The sequence below is a fragment of the Chanos chanos genome, chromosome 8 (assembly GCF_902362185.1).
Source record: "Chanos chanos chromosome 8, fChaCha1.1, whole genome shotgun sequence".
In the NCBI taxonomy this organism is placed as follows: domain Eukaryota; kingdom Metazoa; phylum Chordata; class Actinopteri; order Gonorynchiformes; family Chanidae; genus Chanos; species Chanos chanos.
In genome coordinates this window covers 47,548,755-47,564,405 of record NC_044502.1, presented here as the reverse complement: position 1 = coordinate 47,564,405, position 15,651 = coordinate 47,548,755, and the positions used below count along the sequence as shown (strand labels likewise).

Below are 15,651 nucleotides of genomic sequence, written 5' to 3'. Positions count from 1 at the left end.
CAGAGCGTTCACATGAGAGTAGCAAGATGTCTGTTACACGGTGTGTTCACTGTTTATTTTACTACAGGCTGCAGACAACACCCTCTGAATGTTCTACAAAGATTAGATGGAGTGATAATACAAAGAATAGATAAAACACTGACCTTTATTTGGAACTATGACTTTATTTATACTTATATCATTCACATTCTGTAGAGTGCAGTAGTTCTAAATAATTGAACTAGCAGTCATTGACTGAACTAGAGGTTATTACTTGTGATGCGTGAAAGGTCGGAGTGACAGTGTGAGGCAGTGCAGGTCTGGGGTGAAAGGTCAAGGTGACAGTGTGAGGCAGTGCAGGTCTGGGGTGAAAGGTCAGGGTGATGGTGTGAGGCAGTGCAGGTTTGGGGTGAGAGGTCGATGTGACGGTGTGAGGCAGTGCAGGTCTGGGATGAAAGGTCAGGGTGACAGTGTGAGGCAGTGCAAGTCTGGGGTGAAAGGTCGGGGTGATGGTGTGAGGCAGTGCAGGTTTGGGGTGAAAGGTCAGGGTGACGGTGTGAGGCAGTGCAAGTTTGGGGTGAAAGGTCAGGGTGACGGTGTGAGGCAGTGCAGGTTTGGGGTGAAAGGTCGGGGTGACAGTGTGAGGCAGTGCAGGTCTTGGGTTAAAGGTCGGAGTGACAGTGTGAGGCAGTGCAGGTTTGGGGTGAAAGGTCAGGGTGACGGTGTCAGGCAGTGCAGGTTTGGGGTGAAAGTTCAGGGTAACAGTGTGAGGCATTGCAAGTTTGGGGTGAAAGGTCAGGGTGACAGTGTGAGGCAGTGCAAGTTTGGGGTGAGAGGTCGGAGTGACGATGTGAGGCAATGCAGGTTTGGGGTGAAAGGTTGGAGTGACAGTGTGAGGCAGTGCAGGTCTTGGGTGAAAGGTCGGAGTGACGGTGTGAGGCAGTGCAGGTTTGGGGTGAAAGGTCGGAGTGACGGTGTGAGGCAGTGCAGGTTTGGGGTGAAAGGTTCGAGTGACGGTGCTAGGCAGTGCAGGTTTGGGGTGAAAGATCGGAGTGACGATGTGAGGCAGTGCAGGTTTGGGGTGAAAGGTTGGAGTGACAGTGTGAGGTAGTGCAGGTCTTGGGTGAAAGGTCGGGGTGACAGTGTGAGGCAGTGCAGGTTTGGGGTGAAAGGTCGGAGTGACGGTGTTAGGCAGTGCAGGTTTGGGGTGAAAGGTTCGGGTGACAGTGTGAAGCAGTGCAGATTTGGGGTGAACACAAATGCCAACCCCCTCAGGACACTCTGGGAACTCCACAGGACAGAGGAGGGCTGGAGAGGAGGTGTGTTTGAGGAGGACTGTGGGAGAAGAGGGAGTGTGTTGTGGTGGAAACACAGTGAGTTGGGGGAGTTCGTTAATGCACAGGGCTAATCAGGTGGGTGCTGTATACAGAAAGGGCTTAAAGCTGGCAAAGATTTTGAGTGACAGCTTAACATTTTTTTTCAGATCTTCTATCATTTTCTTCCACTTAACAGAGCCTTTACTCTCAGATCCTGAATTCCTACCTGCCTCACAGTGTGAGAAGAAGTCTTTAATGAGACGTGGCATGGTTTGGATAGTCTAGAGGTAGTTTCACATCCAGCTACTCACATGCTCAGTGCAGCTGACTCCAATGAGGGTGTTGGTAGTAATGTAACGTTAACCAGGTGTTTAGGAGGCAGTCATCATATTTCACCATATCATCATATTTCATACTCTAATATCATGAAGACACCCACAGTTACTTGGACCAGTGCAGCTTAAATAGAAATATACAAAACACACACACACACACACACACACACACAGATAGTATCAACACTCATGTCAGTTCAACCCCCAGTTCAAGAGTGCAACCCTGTGAAGAGTGAGAATGCTGTGCTCTCACACGGCCAGGCCTGTGACAGTAAAGGCGTGGCCGAGGGAGGACACCACACACAGGGTTTGGCCCCTCCCTGATTTCTACTCTATTGCTGTACGTTTCTGACAGCAGATGTTTTCAGGTCTTCAACCACAAATCTAATATTAGATAAAGGGAACTTGAGTGAACAAATAACAATTTTTAAAAACTGATTTCATTTGCTTAAGGAACACTGTTAACTGGCAGGAAAGTGGTCATGTGATGTGAGGAGACGCCGAGATGCCTCCGGACCTGGATGACTTGCCATAACTGAAGGAATGATGAATTCTGCTCCGGATCAGAGAAGTCTGCTGGAAAACGTCCGGTCATCTGCAGCATGGTGGGTTCATGCGGCAAGACAACAATCTAAAACACAAAACACATCTGACTGATGTATCAATGTAAAATTAACATGTTGGGATGGCTCAGTGAAAGTCCAAAGTCTTAAAACCAACAGAGATACTGTGAAACCAGCAGCTCATGTTTGAAACCAAAGCAGTGTTTCTGGATGAAAGCAGCTCTGTAAGGAAGACTGGGCTGAACTTCCCGCACAGTGACTTTTAAGACTGATATTGAATGATAGGAAGAGTTTGTTTACAGACATTGAGGCTAAAGGTTGTGCAACCAGTGATTGAGTGTAAGGGGCATTTACGTCTACACATTGGGGATGTGGGTGTTATGTAACTTTTTTTTTATTAAGTAAATGAAACAATAATGAAAGTGTTATTTGCCCACTCAGGTTTCCTTTCTGATCTGCGATAAGGAAAGCAAAAACATCTTATGCCAAAAAACTGGCAATATGGAAAAGTCTTCAAGAACTCACCAGTTACATAAAAAGTCACCTACCCCCACAGATGCAGACCCCATGCTACCAGACAGGTTGGAGGCTTTTTTTTGCCCAGTTTGAGAAGCCTACTACAAACACATGGCCATTCCCAACCTCCCATCTACCACCGCCATTCACAACTGAAACAAATACAGTGAGAAGGGTGTTCCGTAAGCTGAACAAAAACAAAGCAGCAGGCCCAGACCATCTAACCCCAGCCTCACTAAGCCCCTGCCCAGACCATCTAACCCCAGCCTCACTAAGCCCCTGCCCAGACCATCTAACGCCAGCCTCACTAAGCCCCTGCCCTGAGCCCCTGCCCAGCCTTACTAAGCTCCTGCCCAGACCATCTAACCCCAGCCTCACTAAGCCCCTGCCCAGACCATCTAACCCCAGACTCACTAAGCCCCTGCCCAGACCATCTAACCCCAGCCTTACTAAGCCCCTGCCCAGACCATCTAACCCCAGCCTCACTAAGCCCCTGCCCAGACCATCTAACCCCAGCCTCACTAAGCCCCAACCCAGACCATCTAACCCCAGCCTTACTAAGCCCCTGCCCAGACCATCTAACCCCAGCCTCACTAAGCCCCTGCCCAGACCATCTAACCCCAGTCTCACTAAGCCCCTGCCCAGACCATCTAACCCCAGCCTTACTAAGCCCCTGCCCAGACCATCTAACCCCAGCCTTACTAAGCCCCTGCCCAAACCATCTAACCCCAGCATTACTAAGCCCCTGCCCCGACCATCTAACCCCAGCCTCACTAGGCCCCCGCCCAGACCATCTAACCCCAGCCTTACTAAGCCCCTGCCCTGAGCCCCTGCCCAGCCTTACTAAGCCCCTGCCCAGACCATCTAACCCCAGCCTCACTAAGCCCCAGCCCTGACCATCTAACCCCAGCCTCACTAAGCCCCTGCCCAGACCATCTATCCCCAGCCTCACTAAGCCCCCGCCCAGACCATCTAACCCCAGCCTTACTAAGCCCCTGCCCTGAGCCCCTGCCCAGCCTTACTAAGCCCCTGCCCAGACCATCTAACCCCAGCCTCACTAAGCCCCAGCCCTGACCATCTAACCCCAGCCTCACTAAGCCCCTGCCCAAACCATCTAACCCCAGCCTCACTAAGCCCCTGCCCAGACCATCTAACCCCAGCCTTACTAAGCCCCTGCCCAGACCATCTAACCCCAGCCTCACTAAGCCCCCGCCCAGACCATCTAACCCCAGCCTCACTAAGCCCCTGCCCAGACCATCTAACCCCAGCCTTACTAAGCCCCTGCCCAGACCATCTAACCCCAGCCTCACTAAGCCCCTGCCCAGACCATCTAACCCCAGCCTCACTAAGCCCCTGCCCAGACCATCTAACCCCAGCCTCACTAAGCCCCTGCCCAGACCATCTAACCCCAGCCTTACTAAGCCCCTGCCCAGACCATCTAACCCCAGACTCACTAAGCCCCAACCCAGACCATCTAACCCCAGCCTCACTAAGCCCCTGCCCAGACCATCTAACCCCAGCCTTACTAAGCCCCTGCCCAGACCATCTAACCCCAGCCTCACTAAGCCCCTGCCCAGACCATCTAACCCCAGCCTTACTAAGCCCCTGCCCCGACCATCTAACCCCAGCCTCACTAAGCCCCTGCCCAGACCATCTAACCCCAGCCTCACTAAGCCCCTGCCCAGACCATCTAACGCCAGCCTCACTAAGCCCCTGCCCTGAGCCCCTGCCCAGCCTTACTAAGCTCCTGCCCAGACCATCTAACCCCAGCCTCACTAAGCCCCTGCCCAGACCATCTAACCCCAGCCTCACTAAGCCCCTGCCCTGAGCCCCTGCCCAGCCTTACTAAGCCCCTGCCCAACCATCTAACCCCAGCCTTACTAAGCCCCTGCCCAGACCATCTAACCCCAGCCTCACTAAGCCCCTGCCCAGACCATCTAACCCCAGCCTCACTAAGCCCCTGCCCAGACCATCTAACCCCAGCCTCACTAAGCCCCTGCCCAGACCATCTAACCCCAGTCTCACTAAGCCCCTGCCCAGACCATCTAACCCCAGCCTTACTAAGCCCCTGCCCCGACCATCTAACCCCAGCCTCACTAAGCCCCTGCCCAGACCATCTAACCCCAGTCTCACTAAGCCACTGCCCAGACCATCTAACCCCAGCCTTACTAAGCCCCTGCCCAGACCATCTAACCCCAGCCTTACTAAGCCCCTGCCCAAACCATCTAACCCCAGCCTCACTAAGCCCCTGCCCAGACCATCTAACCCCAGCCTTACTAAGCCCCTGCCCAGACCATCTAACCCCAGCCTCACTAAGCCCCTGCCCAGACCATCTAACCCCAGCCTTACTAAGCCCCTGCCCTGAGCCCCTGCCCAGCCTTACTAAGCCCCTGCCCAGACCATCTAACCCCAGCCTTACTAAGCCCCTGCCCAGACCATCTAACCCCAGCCTCACTAAGCCCCTGCCCAGACCATCTAACCCCAGCCTCACTAAGCCCCTGCCCAGACCATCTAACCCCAGCCTCACTAAGCCCCTGCCCAGACCATCTAACCCCAGCCTCACTAAGCCCCTGCCCAGACCATCTAACCCCAGCCTTACTAAGCCCCTGCCCAGACCATCTAACCCCAGCCTCACTAAGCCCCAGCCCTGACCATCTAACCCCAGCCTTACTAAGCCCCTGCCCTGAGCCCCTGCCCAGACCATCTAACCCCAGCCTTACTAAGCCCCTGCCCAGACCATCTAACCCCAGCCTTACTAAGCCTCTGGCCCCAGTCTTCACGGACATCTATAACTCCTCACTCAGCCAACAGAAGGTCCCAGCTCCCTTCAAAAACTCCACCATCATCCCCATTCCCAAAACAGTAAAAATATCTGGCCTCAATGACTACAGACCTGTGGTCCTGACATCAGTGACTATGAGGGCATTTGAGCGCATAGTTCTGGCACACATTAAATCAGTCACATCCCCCCGATGGACCCAGTACAGTTTGCATATTGTCCAAACTGGTCCACAGATGATGCAGTCACTGCACTTCACCCTCCAACATCTGGAGTCCAAACATACCTATGCAAGAGTTCTGTTCATCGATTTCAGTTCTTCTTTTAATACTATCAACCCTCTCAAACTGTTCTGCTTGTAATACTATCAACCCTTTCAAACTGTTCAGGAAACTCCGGGACATGAACATTAACACCTCACTGCGCCTCTGGATCCTGGATTTTTTCAAGGACAGGATCCAAGTTGTCAGACTCAACATCACGTCCCACCCCCTCACCACTAGCGTGGGGGGTGTCACAGGGAACATGGGTGGACCGAGGGTATAGTGCATTAGGAGGCAGGACAGAGGGTATAGGTCAGTAAGAGGCAGGACAGAGGGTATAGGTCACTAAGAGGCAGGACAGAGGGTATAGTGCATTAGGAGGCAGGACAGAGGGTATAGGTCACTAGGAGGCAGGACAGAGGGTATAGGTCACTAAGAGGCAGGGCAGAGGGTATAGGTCACTAAGAGGCAGGGCAGAGGGTATGGGTCACTAAGGGGCAGACAGAACGCCTTAACCGGAGCTTCTTCCCCAAAGCCATACAGATGATAAATACACAAAAGTCAGGTATAATTGTATGCTATGTGGAGTTGTGTACTGTATGTTTTATCATTTTGCACTTATGTCTTTATGTTATGCACTTATGTGATGTCATTATGTTTGCACTGTTGTATGTGGTGTATTGTTACAGCTGTTCCATCTATACTGATATTAATTCCACCAGCTTATCCATGTGGTAATAAAAGAAACTTTGAAATGTATCTAAAGTTTAATTTTGTCTAAGATCTGGAAGCATGCAAAGTATTAATGATGTAATATGAGAGGGAATCAAGGGAGGAAGGAGCCAACATTTTCTCTCATTCTGACTGTTCAAATGTTCAAATATTCTTAACTATCAGTCCTGTTTTCAGAAAATCTTCAGTGAGGAAATCATGTGAGGCGTACTCTCTTATACAAACATTTCAGGTTAAACAGGACTCCTCTGTCTGAGAAAAACCTGTTTGCAGGATTGATAAGATCTCTGCATTCATTCTTCGATCTGAAAACCAATGTCCTCTGAACTTCTAATCAACACACTTTGTCTTCAGTCCCCAGTTCTCAGTAGAGCCGTCAGCTGTCTCTTTTTTAAAACTGCGTATTGTTCTGGGTGCTAAGTTGCATATTTTTCTGGGTGCTAAGTTGCATATTGTTCTGGGTGCTAAACTGCATATTGTTTTGAGTGCTAAGTTGCACAAGGAAATGCAGGTGTACACAGTTCCTCTTAAATACTTACTTGAATAAGTGGAATTTTTCAGCTGCAGTTAGTCATTGTTTCTAGGCAACAAATGGTGACAGAGCTCAGATGTTTATCTCCCGAGGTAATCAAAGGGCGAATATTTTCCCTGAGTGGAGAATATATGACATATCTCTCTCCATCTCTGATGAGAGTTCATCAGTGCATGAGAAGCTCATGCCACACATTAGTTTCACATTTTCAAACCGTTCTGCCTTGAGAGAGCACGAGAAACCTACTCCAGGTGTAATCTAAAACCACAGTTTCTCAAAATTCCAGTTGTTGCATCAGGTGTGTTTGTCTGCAGCTGGATTGGATGACCCCTGCTCTACAGACAAAAAGATCTAAAGTTTAACACTTTTCCAGATCATCACTTTTCTCAGTTTGTCTTCCACGATGGAGACTAAGGGTGAAGAGTTTAAAGCAGTTCCACACACACACAGAGACACCAAAATTACTTTAACAATTTTAAACTTTAACATTCATTTATTACTCATGGACCTCTGCTACTAGTATTTGACAACAATCATGTTGAATTTTTCTTGCAAAAAATAGACTTAATTCATTGTGATATTCAAATTAGTTTATCAAATCAGACTGCCTGCACGCTCTCCATCACTGAGCCAGAGATTAATCAGGGTGAACACCCTTTAACTGAGTTTAATCTTATCTCTCTAGACGCACTGTCCAAACTGGTGCAATCTGCTAAACCAGCCTCTTGCCGGCTTGACCCCCTACCTGCTAAACTTTACATAGAGCTTTTCTCAGTCCTTGGCCCAACCATGCTTAACCTTTGAAATATGTCACTTAAATCTGGTGTTTTACCCTCTGCTTTTAAAACGACCATGAGCAGGTCCTTACTTACTTGCTTGACCCTGAAGCCTTAAATAATTATAGACTGATCTCTAATCTCCTGTTTCTTTCAAAAATAATTGAAAAAGTTGTAGCTGCTTAGCTTATAGTCCTTATGTCCTCTAACAGTCTGTTTGAAATGTTTCAGTCAGGCTTCAGGTGGTTTCACTCTACTGAAACCGCCCTTACTAGAGTGACTAATGATCTTTTATTAGCCATGGACACTGGCGCTACCTGTGTTCTTATTCTACTTGATCTGATTGCAGCATTTGACACAGCAGATCACACAATATTGTTAAAGCGCCTGGAAAATCAAATTGGCGTTCGTGGCCTGGTGCTCTCTTGGTTCAAATCTTATCTCTCAGGGAGAAATCAGTGTGTTCGCTATAATAATGTGACCTCTGAGTACCATGAGCTTAAATATGGTGTTCCTCAGGGGTTGGTCCTTGGCCCTCTCCTGTTCTCTATTTACATGCTCCCTTTGGGTGACATTATTCATAGTTACAACATTAACTTCCATTGTTATGCTGACGATACTCAGATTTTCTTACCTGTCCAGCACAATGACAGCTCTGAATTGGCTGCACAGTGTTTTGTATTGACCTTTTACCTTTTACGAGAGTAACGTTAGCATTGCTTGCGAAGTAAAAACAAGAACAAAATGTCTGATAATGCAAACACGGTTTACACTGCACCATCAAATCTAAAATCTAAAGTTTGGAAGACATTTGGATTTTATAAGAAGGAGAGAAATGAATGTCTACGTCAAACAAATGCTAAGAACTGTATCAGATTACATCGTATCACATCACACCGAATTGCCTCTGATAAAATAAAGCAGGTACTTCTTCCTGGGAAAGACAAAATGGGGAGGGGGGGGGAGGGGGGTAACGTTACCATGGTAACAAGTGCCCCCGTCTCTGCTGGTGTCACATCCCCGACCCTTCTCTCACCCTTTGTAGCAACAATTCATCCAAGATCTTGGACTTTCTGTTTCATCCATGTTCCATATAACTTTTCCCTCAAACCCATGCCTAGAAAGAGACTGTGGCCAACTTATTAAAGAGGCACTCCACATTTGTTGGATTGAAATCTGTAGCCCTTGATAAGCTTATAGCCTGAAGCTAATAGAGAGTTTTGGATTCCTTCCCATGAAATTGTCGAACCAACTTTCGCTTGCCTTGCCATTTTCTAGCCATTTGGAGGGAGAAGGCGATCCATAAAAACAAGCCAGCTCAAAGGCCAATTTGTGAACCTGACACAATAAAGCAATAACTTAGCTGATGCATTTGTCCTAGTATAATTTGTTTCATTTTGTAATTTAATAATTTCATATTTAACTTCAGTACAATGGTTAATTTATTTACAGAACATAACATTTCTGTATAACAAAAACACTCCTACATGTCTTTGATGCTGGCTTATTTGACCATTACCATTGTGCTTAATCCTGGACTTTTCCTATTGATGCTTCAACTTTTGGTCTTCAGTGTATTCCTACCTCTTTTTCGGGGAGCCCAGGGTGTGAAGCTGCTGCCTTTCTGATTGAGTTCCTTCTCAGCAGGAAAAACTGCATTGCAGCCCTTGTTCCCTACTGAGGGCAGCATGCTTCAGCCCTGCCCGGTAAGGTCTCTTTTCTTTTCAACGTATTGGGCCAGGGTGGCAAGGGGAATGCTCAGTTCCTGTGCCATGTTCTTAACAGATTTTCCTTCTTTAACTGCTTTTGAGGCCCTCTCTAAAAGATCTGCTCTCACAGCCCTGTTTGTGCTCCAGACTCTGAAATGGGGCATCCCGCTCCAGGCAGAGCACACACACACAAACAAAAAAGCCTATAGGCTATGCTACAGTTGTATTTTCTTTGTTAGTCTGCCTGTCCAAACTAAAAAAATACATTTTTTAAATTTTATTCTCTTTGAATGAACTCTGTAACTGCATACCTTATGAACATAACCACCTAGAAAGTTTGTACCAACCATACCCATTCACCACTTTGCATATTTCACAACATGCCATAATATCCTTATATCCTTCATGTTGGAAAATATGTCAGTGATGAGTAGACGGTTCAAATATCACAAACATCAAATTTTGTTTTAATTTGTCTTCCCACGTTGTCTAAATATGACTCTTAACTTGTAATCTTAAACCAAGCAACTAAACAGCATGTGATGCAACTGGATTCTACAGCGGGTAAAGTTGATACATCGTGTTTCACATTGTGACCATCTCGCACATTTCTCTGGATTCTACGACTTGAATGGCACCAAGTCATGAAATGTGTCAGTTTTTAGAGCACAGATTAAAGATTACAATGATCAAAGTTAAGGTTAACAGTCATATAAGGAAAATAAACTATTCATTGTGAAAGGGACATGATGATGGGAAAACTTAACTGTGAAAAAAACTCGGACCGGAAAAGCTCACGTACTTCAATAATGCAATGATGAAAATGCAAAGGTTTACAATTATTACTTACAAAATGGGATAGAAAAGGAAATGCGATATTATAGACATATTTTTGAAGTTGCAGCCAAGCTTAGACCGATGACATGGACAAGACAGGCTACTTATTCGTTATGGCTGCGGTTCAATGACCGCATCAATGATGAGAGTTAAAATGTTGTCATAAAAGGTTCTAGAGTGCGAGGCTTTACGGCACCCTGTGATCTAAGTTGTCCACTTGTCATGACATAGAGAAAATAGTATTAGTGAAAAATAGTAAAAGTTCAAATTTTCTAATTTTTTTCTTCCCTCATTGGGGGCGCCCCTATGGATCGACAGCCTTCTTAGCATTCGCCCTATACCACCTATACTGCCTATACCGCCTATGCGACGGGCCGGATCTTGCCCTATGCATCATACGAATTCTTGCACGTGCTTCACTGAATACGATTAAAAAGTCTACAGCCAGCTTTCTAATGACAGCTGACAATGTCGACAATGCAATTATGGATTAATATTGACATACTGAGTTGATTAAAACTTTCAGACAAAGTACTGCATACAAATACTGACACCTGCATCATCTCTCAAAACTCTTCAGCTAAAAACTTGGGTGTGATTTTTGACTGCAGTCTCTCGCTAGTCACTCATATCAAAAACACAACCAAAACTGCCTTTTATCACCTCCATAACATTGCTAAAATTAGGCCCTTTCTAAGTATGGCTGATGCAGAGACCATTATTCACACATTCATCACGTCTTACCTCGATTACTGCAATGTTCTTTACTCTGGCCTACCTGCCTCTAGTACCAATAGTCTTCAGCTGGTCCAGAATGCTGCTGCTAGAATTCTGACCAGAACGAAGAAGTTTGATCACATTACACCTGTCCTGGCTTCCCTTCATTGGCTCCCAGTTCATGCAAGGGCAGATTTTAAGGTCCTCTTATTAACATATAAAATTTTACATGGGCTTGCGCCTTCCTACATGTCTGACTTAATTACACCCTATAACCCACCTCGCACCCTTCGCTCTCAAGATTCTGGACTATTAGTCGTTCCAAGAGTTAAAAAGAAGTCCGCTGGCAACCGAGCCTTTTCCTACCGCTCTCCCTTCCTCTGGAATGGATTACCTACAATACTTTTAAAACAAGATTAAAGACTTATCTATTTTCTCCACCTTATGCATGATCTAATTTTGATTTGACTTTGTTATAGACATGTGAAGCCCTTTGAGACTATAAATAGTGATATTGGGCTCTAAATAAATATTATTATTATTGTTATTATTATTGTTATTATTATTATTATTATTAATAATAATAATAATAATAATAATAATAAATATCAATGAATGGTTCATTGTTTAACCTTACAGGGCTCTAAAGAACGACAACAACAACAAAAAAGGCAAAAAGAAACCAAACAAAAAAAACAACAAAAAAAAGCAAAACAAAACAAAACTAATAAAAGGACACTGTGTACTTAGATAAGCTGGCGCATACCTGCGAAGAACACAACGGTCTTCAGTGTAGCTTTGTTGGAATTTGATAAGGAATATGCCTACAAGTTTTCACAAAGCACATGTTATTCTCTGGTGAATTTGGTTAGGCGCCTTGATCAAATACAACTTGTCTGTAGGCTTAACATGTAATATTTATAAGTTCAATTACACATGCCTCTATTTCACCCAAAACAAAGAATTTCTGCTGTTAAATATTGCAGAATAATGTCGTTCCAGTTTAATTAACAGTTTATTCGCAAAAATGTCACACCTCGACCATGATGTTAGCTCCGCTGCTAATATGGGTCATGATTAAGGGCAAATGCCATCCTCCGATGATTGACAGAGAAACACCTGCGACATTTGTCACTCAGGCGTGGGAGGTACGCTGTACATCACTTACGGAGGTCACTATATAACTGTTTGTAGGACATAAACACGTTAGCACACTGCTTAAGTAGAATGTTACTACCTTGCACCTGAACCAACAAATTCCATTGACCTGCGCTCAGGTAAAACTACAAAAGCTATTTTCAGTAGTTTCTGGTTTACATCTATTTTAATCTGATATAACTGGCTACAGAATTACGATGTAATTAGTATTTCTCTCTCTCTCTCTCTCTCTCTCTCTCGCTCATTTTCATTCAGTTAAATTGCTTGACTGGTATAACCAACTGTAAGTTAAACGTGCATCAGTCGAGTTTAAAGAAGAATGGTTTGCTCTGGGTTTCGTGTGACCCTCTTAACTGAAAAAAGACGCCTGTTCTGCATTAAAAAAACAAAACAAAACATATGCAGCAAATATTTAAACACTTATTTAAAAAATCTTTAAAGTCTAGAGTTTTTTTACAAACGAAAATATGTACGTTTATACGTCTTCCGAGTGAATTTTGATTTATATTTCTTTGGCAAGGTCTGAATTAAAGAGTAGGCGAAACTAAGCGCACATTTCCTTTAGTCTCTGAAACATCATATTTGCTGGTATGTGTGACAAAACTCATTAGTAACAGCAGAAAGTGATTATAAAGTCTAATAGTAATGTTATGTACAGTGATATTAAGCAAGAGTACTATAATGGAGGTCTTTATTTAGTGAACTGTATTGTTGCATAACCAGTATTAAGCTTGGCACAATAATATGTTTAATTTGGCGCTAATTACGCACGCTTGATTTGCGCGAACCCTTCATTAACCCTGGAGTGCGGAGTCATCATCAACAGTTACCTTCAGACGCCCACAGCAGTGAGAGCGGAATTGTTCGTGACTGGTATTGTCACCACATACCATACGAGAGAAGAGTCAGAATGATGAAATGGGAAAATTATTATTTGAATATTTCGTTCATTTTCTCCATTTTGTACCTAAAGGATTTTCAAGTCGTTGTTCTGCGGAACGAGTTGAAACGGAGATCACCGTTTTCTAAAGCTGAATGCTCTGCTAATGGTTTTTATGCCATGTTATCTTTCAGATAACATAGAAACACACAGATCTATCAAACAAGGAAATGGAGAGGCTGATAAATGTTTAAAAAAACAGTCAAAAACAAGTACAAACAAGATGTAGGCCTAATGAAAAGGTAATAACCTTAAAGCATAGGTATTTTTACGCATTGGGCGTCTCTCAATATGCCGCCTTCTCTATACTTGCGTTCCCATGGACTTGTGAAACGTCATCAGTCACAGCGCAAGTACTGTTTCAATTCAAAGCTCGCATCTAGGGAATTACAGACCAAATAGGCAGAGGTTTTCTTGACTCATGGGTTTTAATAAGGATGCATCAGGAGGTGACTTGCGTGGACTTGGGTAGTCAAGTATCGCAGAATGCATTTCACACATTATCCCAGAATATATTTTCTTCTGGTTTTATTCGGCTTTTTTTGTACTCAACTCCTCACTCAGCGAAACCATAACTACGAAATCTTACAATTTCTTCCCGCTGGTAGCCCTTTTACAGACACACATCGTGAATGTCTAATTTTTTATTAATATTTTAATTAATATTCCTATTTTTAAAAATTTGTTGAATTGTATAATATCTTATTTTATTGTAAATGTCAATGAAGATAAGGGTGAAAATGCAGAGTAGACTTTAGAGCCAAGCTGAGCTGTCATGTCAGCGTCCCAAACGCAGATTTAGCGTACTGCATCCTGCAGTCTGGACTCCTGAGCTGGACTTGTCAAGACCGAAATCCCAAAAAACGGTAGTCCGTACTTGACGTACTCCGTATTGAGAAACGTCCATTTACTTATGCAATGAGAAGGGACGGGTTTTGACCATAGGCAGAGTTTGGGGGAGCAGCGGGGGGGGGGGGGGGGGGGGGGGGGGGGGGGGGGGGGGGGGGGGGGAGGGGCATTCCCCCCCGCCCCCCTGCGACTGTAATATGTCACTACATTGAGTCTAAAATAGGTCCAATAAAAATATTCCTTGTACGAATCGTAAACTGGTTTTAACGGCAAAGATGCGACTACACAGATACGCGGACCCCTGGATCGATCTAAATGTACCATGAACCGCTCGATGGCCCAATTCTAAAGTTACGAATCGGTTAACTGAAGCTTTGCTGCTAATTCAACCTTAGTATACGCTAAGCTGCTGCTGAAGACTCACTGCTCTAAGGTAACAAGTCATGTTACTTTCAAAACAATAATGACCGTCTCTCATCCACTAATAAATCTGCCAAGCGTCTCGCTCTCTAACTTCTGTAGGTAATTTACCTTTTATGAGAGTAACATTAGCCTTGCTTGCGAGGTAAAAACATTAACATGTCCGATAACGCCGACACAGTTTACACTGCACCATCAAATCTAAAGTCTAAAGTTTGGAAGACTTGGATTTTACAAGAAGGAAGGAAAATTGGACAAACGTCTGGCCATTTGTAACGTGTAGAATAGCGATTAAGTAGCACGACAAATCTTACCACTCACCTGGTGAGACCAACTTCAGTTAATAATGTCAAAATGTTTGTTTATACAGTAGGTCTTTTTTCTCCAACTGTGTCTCTTGGAAAAATAATAAACACAATCACATGTAATTCTGAAATGATACATCAAGTGACAAAAATGCTTGGAATTCCCTGGTCTTTTGTGAAATACGTCTGTTTGAAGGTAAGCAATGACACTTTTATAGAATTGGCTTTTTTAATGTATAATGGAAAATGAAAGTGTACATTAAACAAATGCTAAGAACTCAGATTGCATCGCGTTTAATCGCACCGAATCCTTCCATATTAAAATGCATCGTCCCTGAATCGTATCATAGCCCATGTATCACTGATATATTTATACATATATTTTAAGTAATAAAATAAAAAGATTCTACGAAATGAATCTAAATTCTATTATGTTTGATTTTGTGATAAATTCAGCTTTGAGGAATTTCATTTTACAATGTCCGTGCACCATTTGGCTGTGGTTCAGATCCGATTTATCAATGATATGTTTTTTTTACGGAATAATAAGGTGTTAGATTAGTAAAATATTACAGAATCAGCCACATGCAAGGCATCTGCGCATACAGGAAAAGACACAGGATCACAGGAACACCCCTGACATGAAACCCCCCCAGAAAACACACGCTGAAAACAACATCTCCTGGACATTAATGTCTCTATGACTCCTCTCTGTCTCTGTCTTTTGTATGAGTTTCGAATTGTCCTCTTTCTGTGGCTTACTGAGTATGTGTTGCTGTTTTATCATGAGAATGCCGACAATAATTATTCAGATCTTCCTGACCCTCTCTCTCTCCAGGAACCCACATGAGGAGTTCGATCAGCATGGGAGAGGATCCCAATTTAGGCAACATGACTTCCCCTCCTAAGTCTGAGGGTGTGTTTG

General features: G+C 44.5%; 2 protein-coding genes across 2 annotated transcripts in view; one reads left to right on the top strand and one right to left on the bottom strand.

The window, feature by feature from the left end:
• Nucleotides 1-220: 220 nt before the first annotated feature.
• Nucleotides 221-1,564, bottom strand: LOC115819774 (extensin-like). Its single transcript, XM_030783276.1, has 2 exons — nt 1,522-1,564; nt 221-1,314 (listed from the first exon to the last, which is right to left on the bottom strand). The coding sequence occupies exons 1-2, from the start codon at nt 1,562-1,564 to the stop codon at nt 221-223; spliced, it is 1,137 nt and encodes a 378-aa protein (XP_030639136.1).
• A 14,026-nt stretch (nt 1,565-15,590) lies between these two features.
• abcb5 (ATP-binding cassette, sub-family B (MDR/TAP), member 5) overlaps nt 15,591-15,651 on the top strand; it is an 18,267-nt gene continuing 18,206 nt past the window's right edge. Inside the window, 1 exon segment of the mRNA XM_030783275.1 lies at nt 15,591-15,642. Within this exon segment, the coding sequence (XP_030639135.1) occupies nt 15,591-15,642 (52 nt within the window).

Excerpts from the sequence above, each read along its gene's own strand:
- LOC115819774 (XM_030783276.1), bottom strand. The coding sequence starts at position 1,564 with ATGCCACGTCTCATTAAAGACTTCTTCTCACACTGTGAGGCAG. Across the intron at positions 1,315-1,521 it reads CTTCTCACACTGTGAGGCAG|TCCTCCTCAAACACACCTCC; the intron begins GTAGGAATTCAG and ends CTTCTCCCACAG.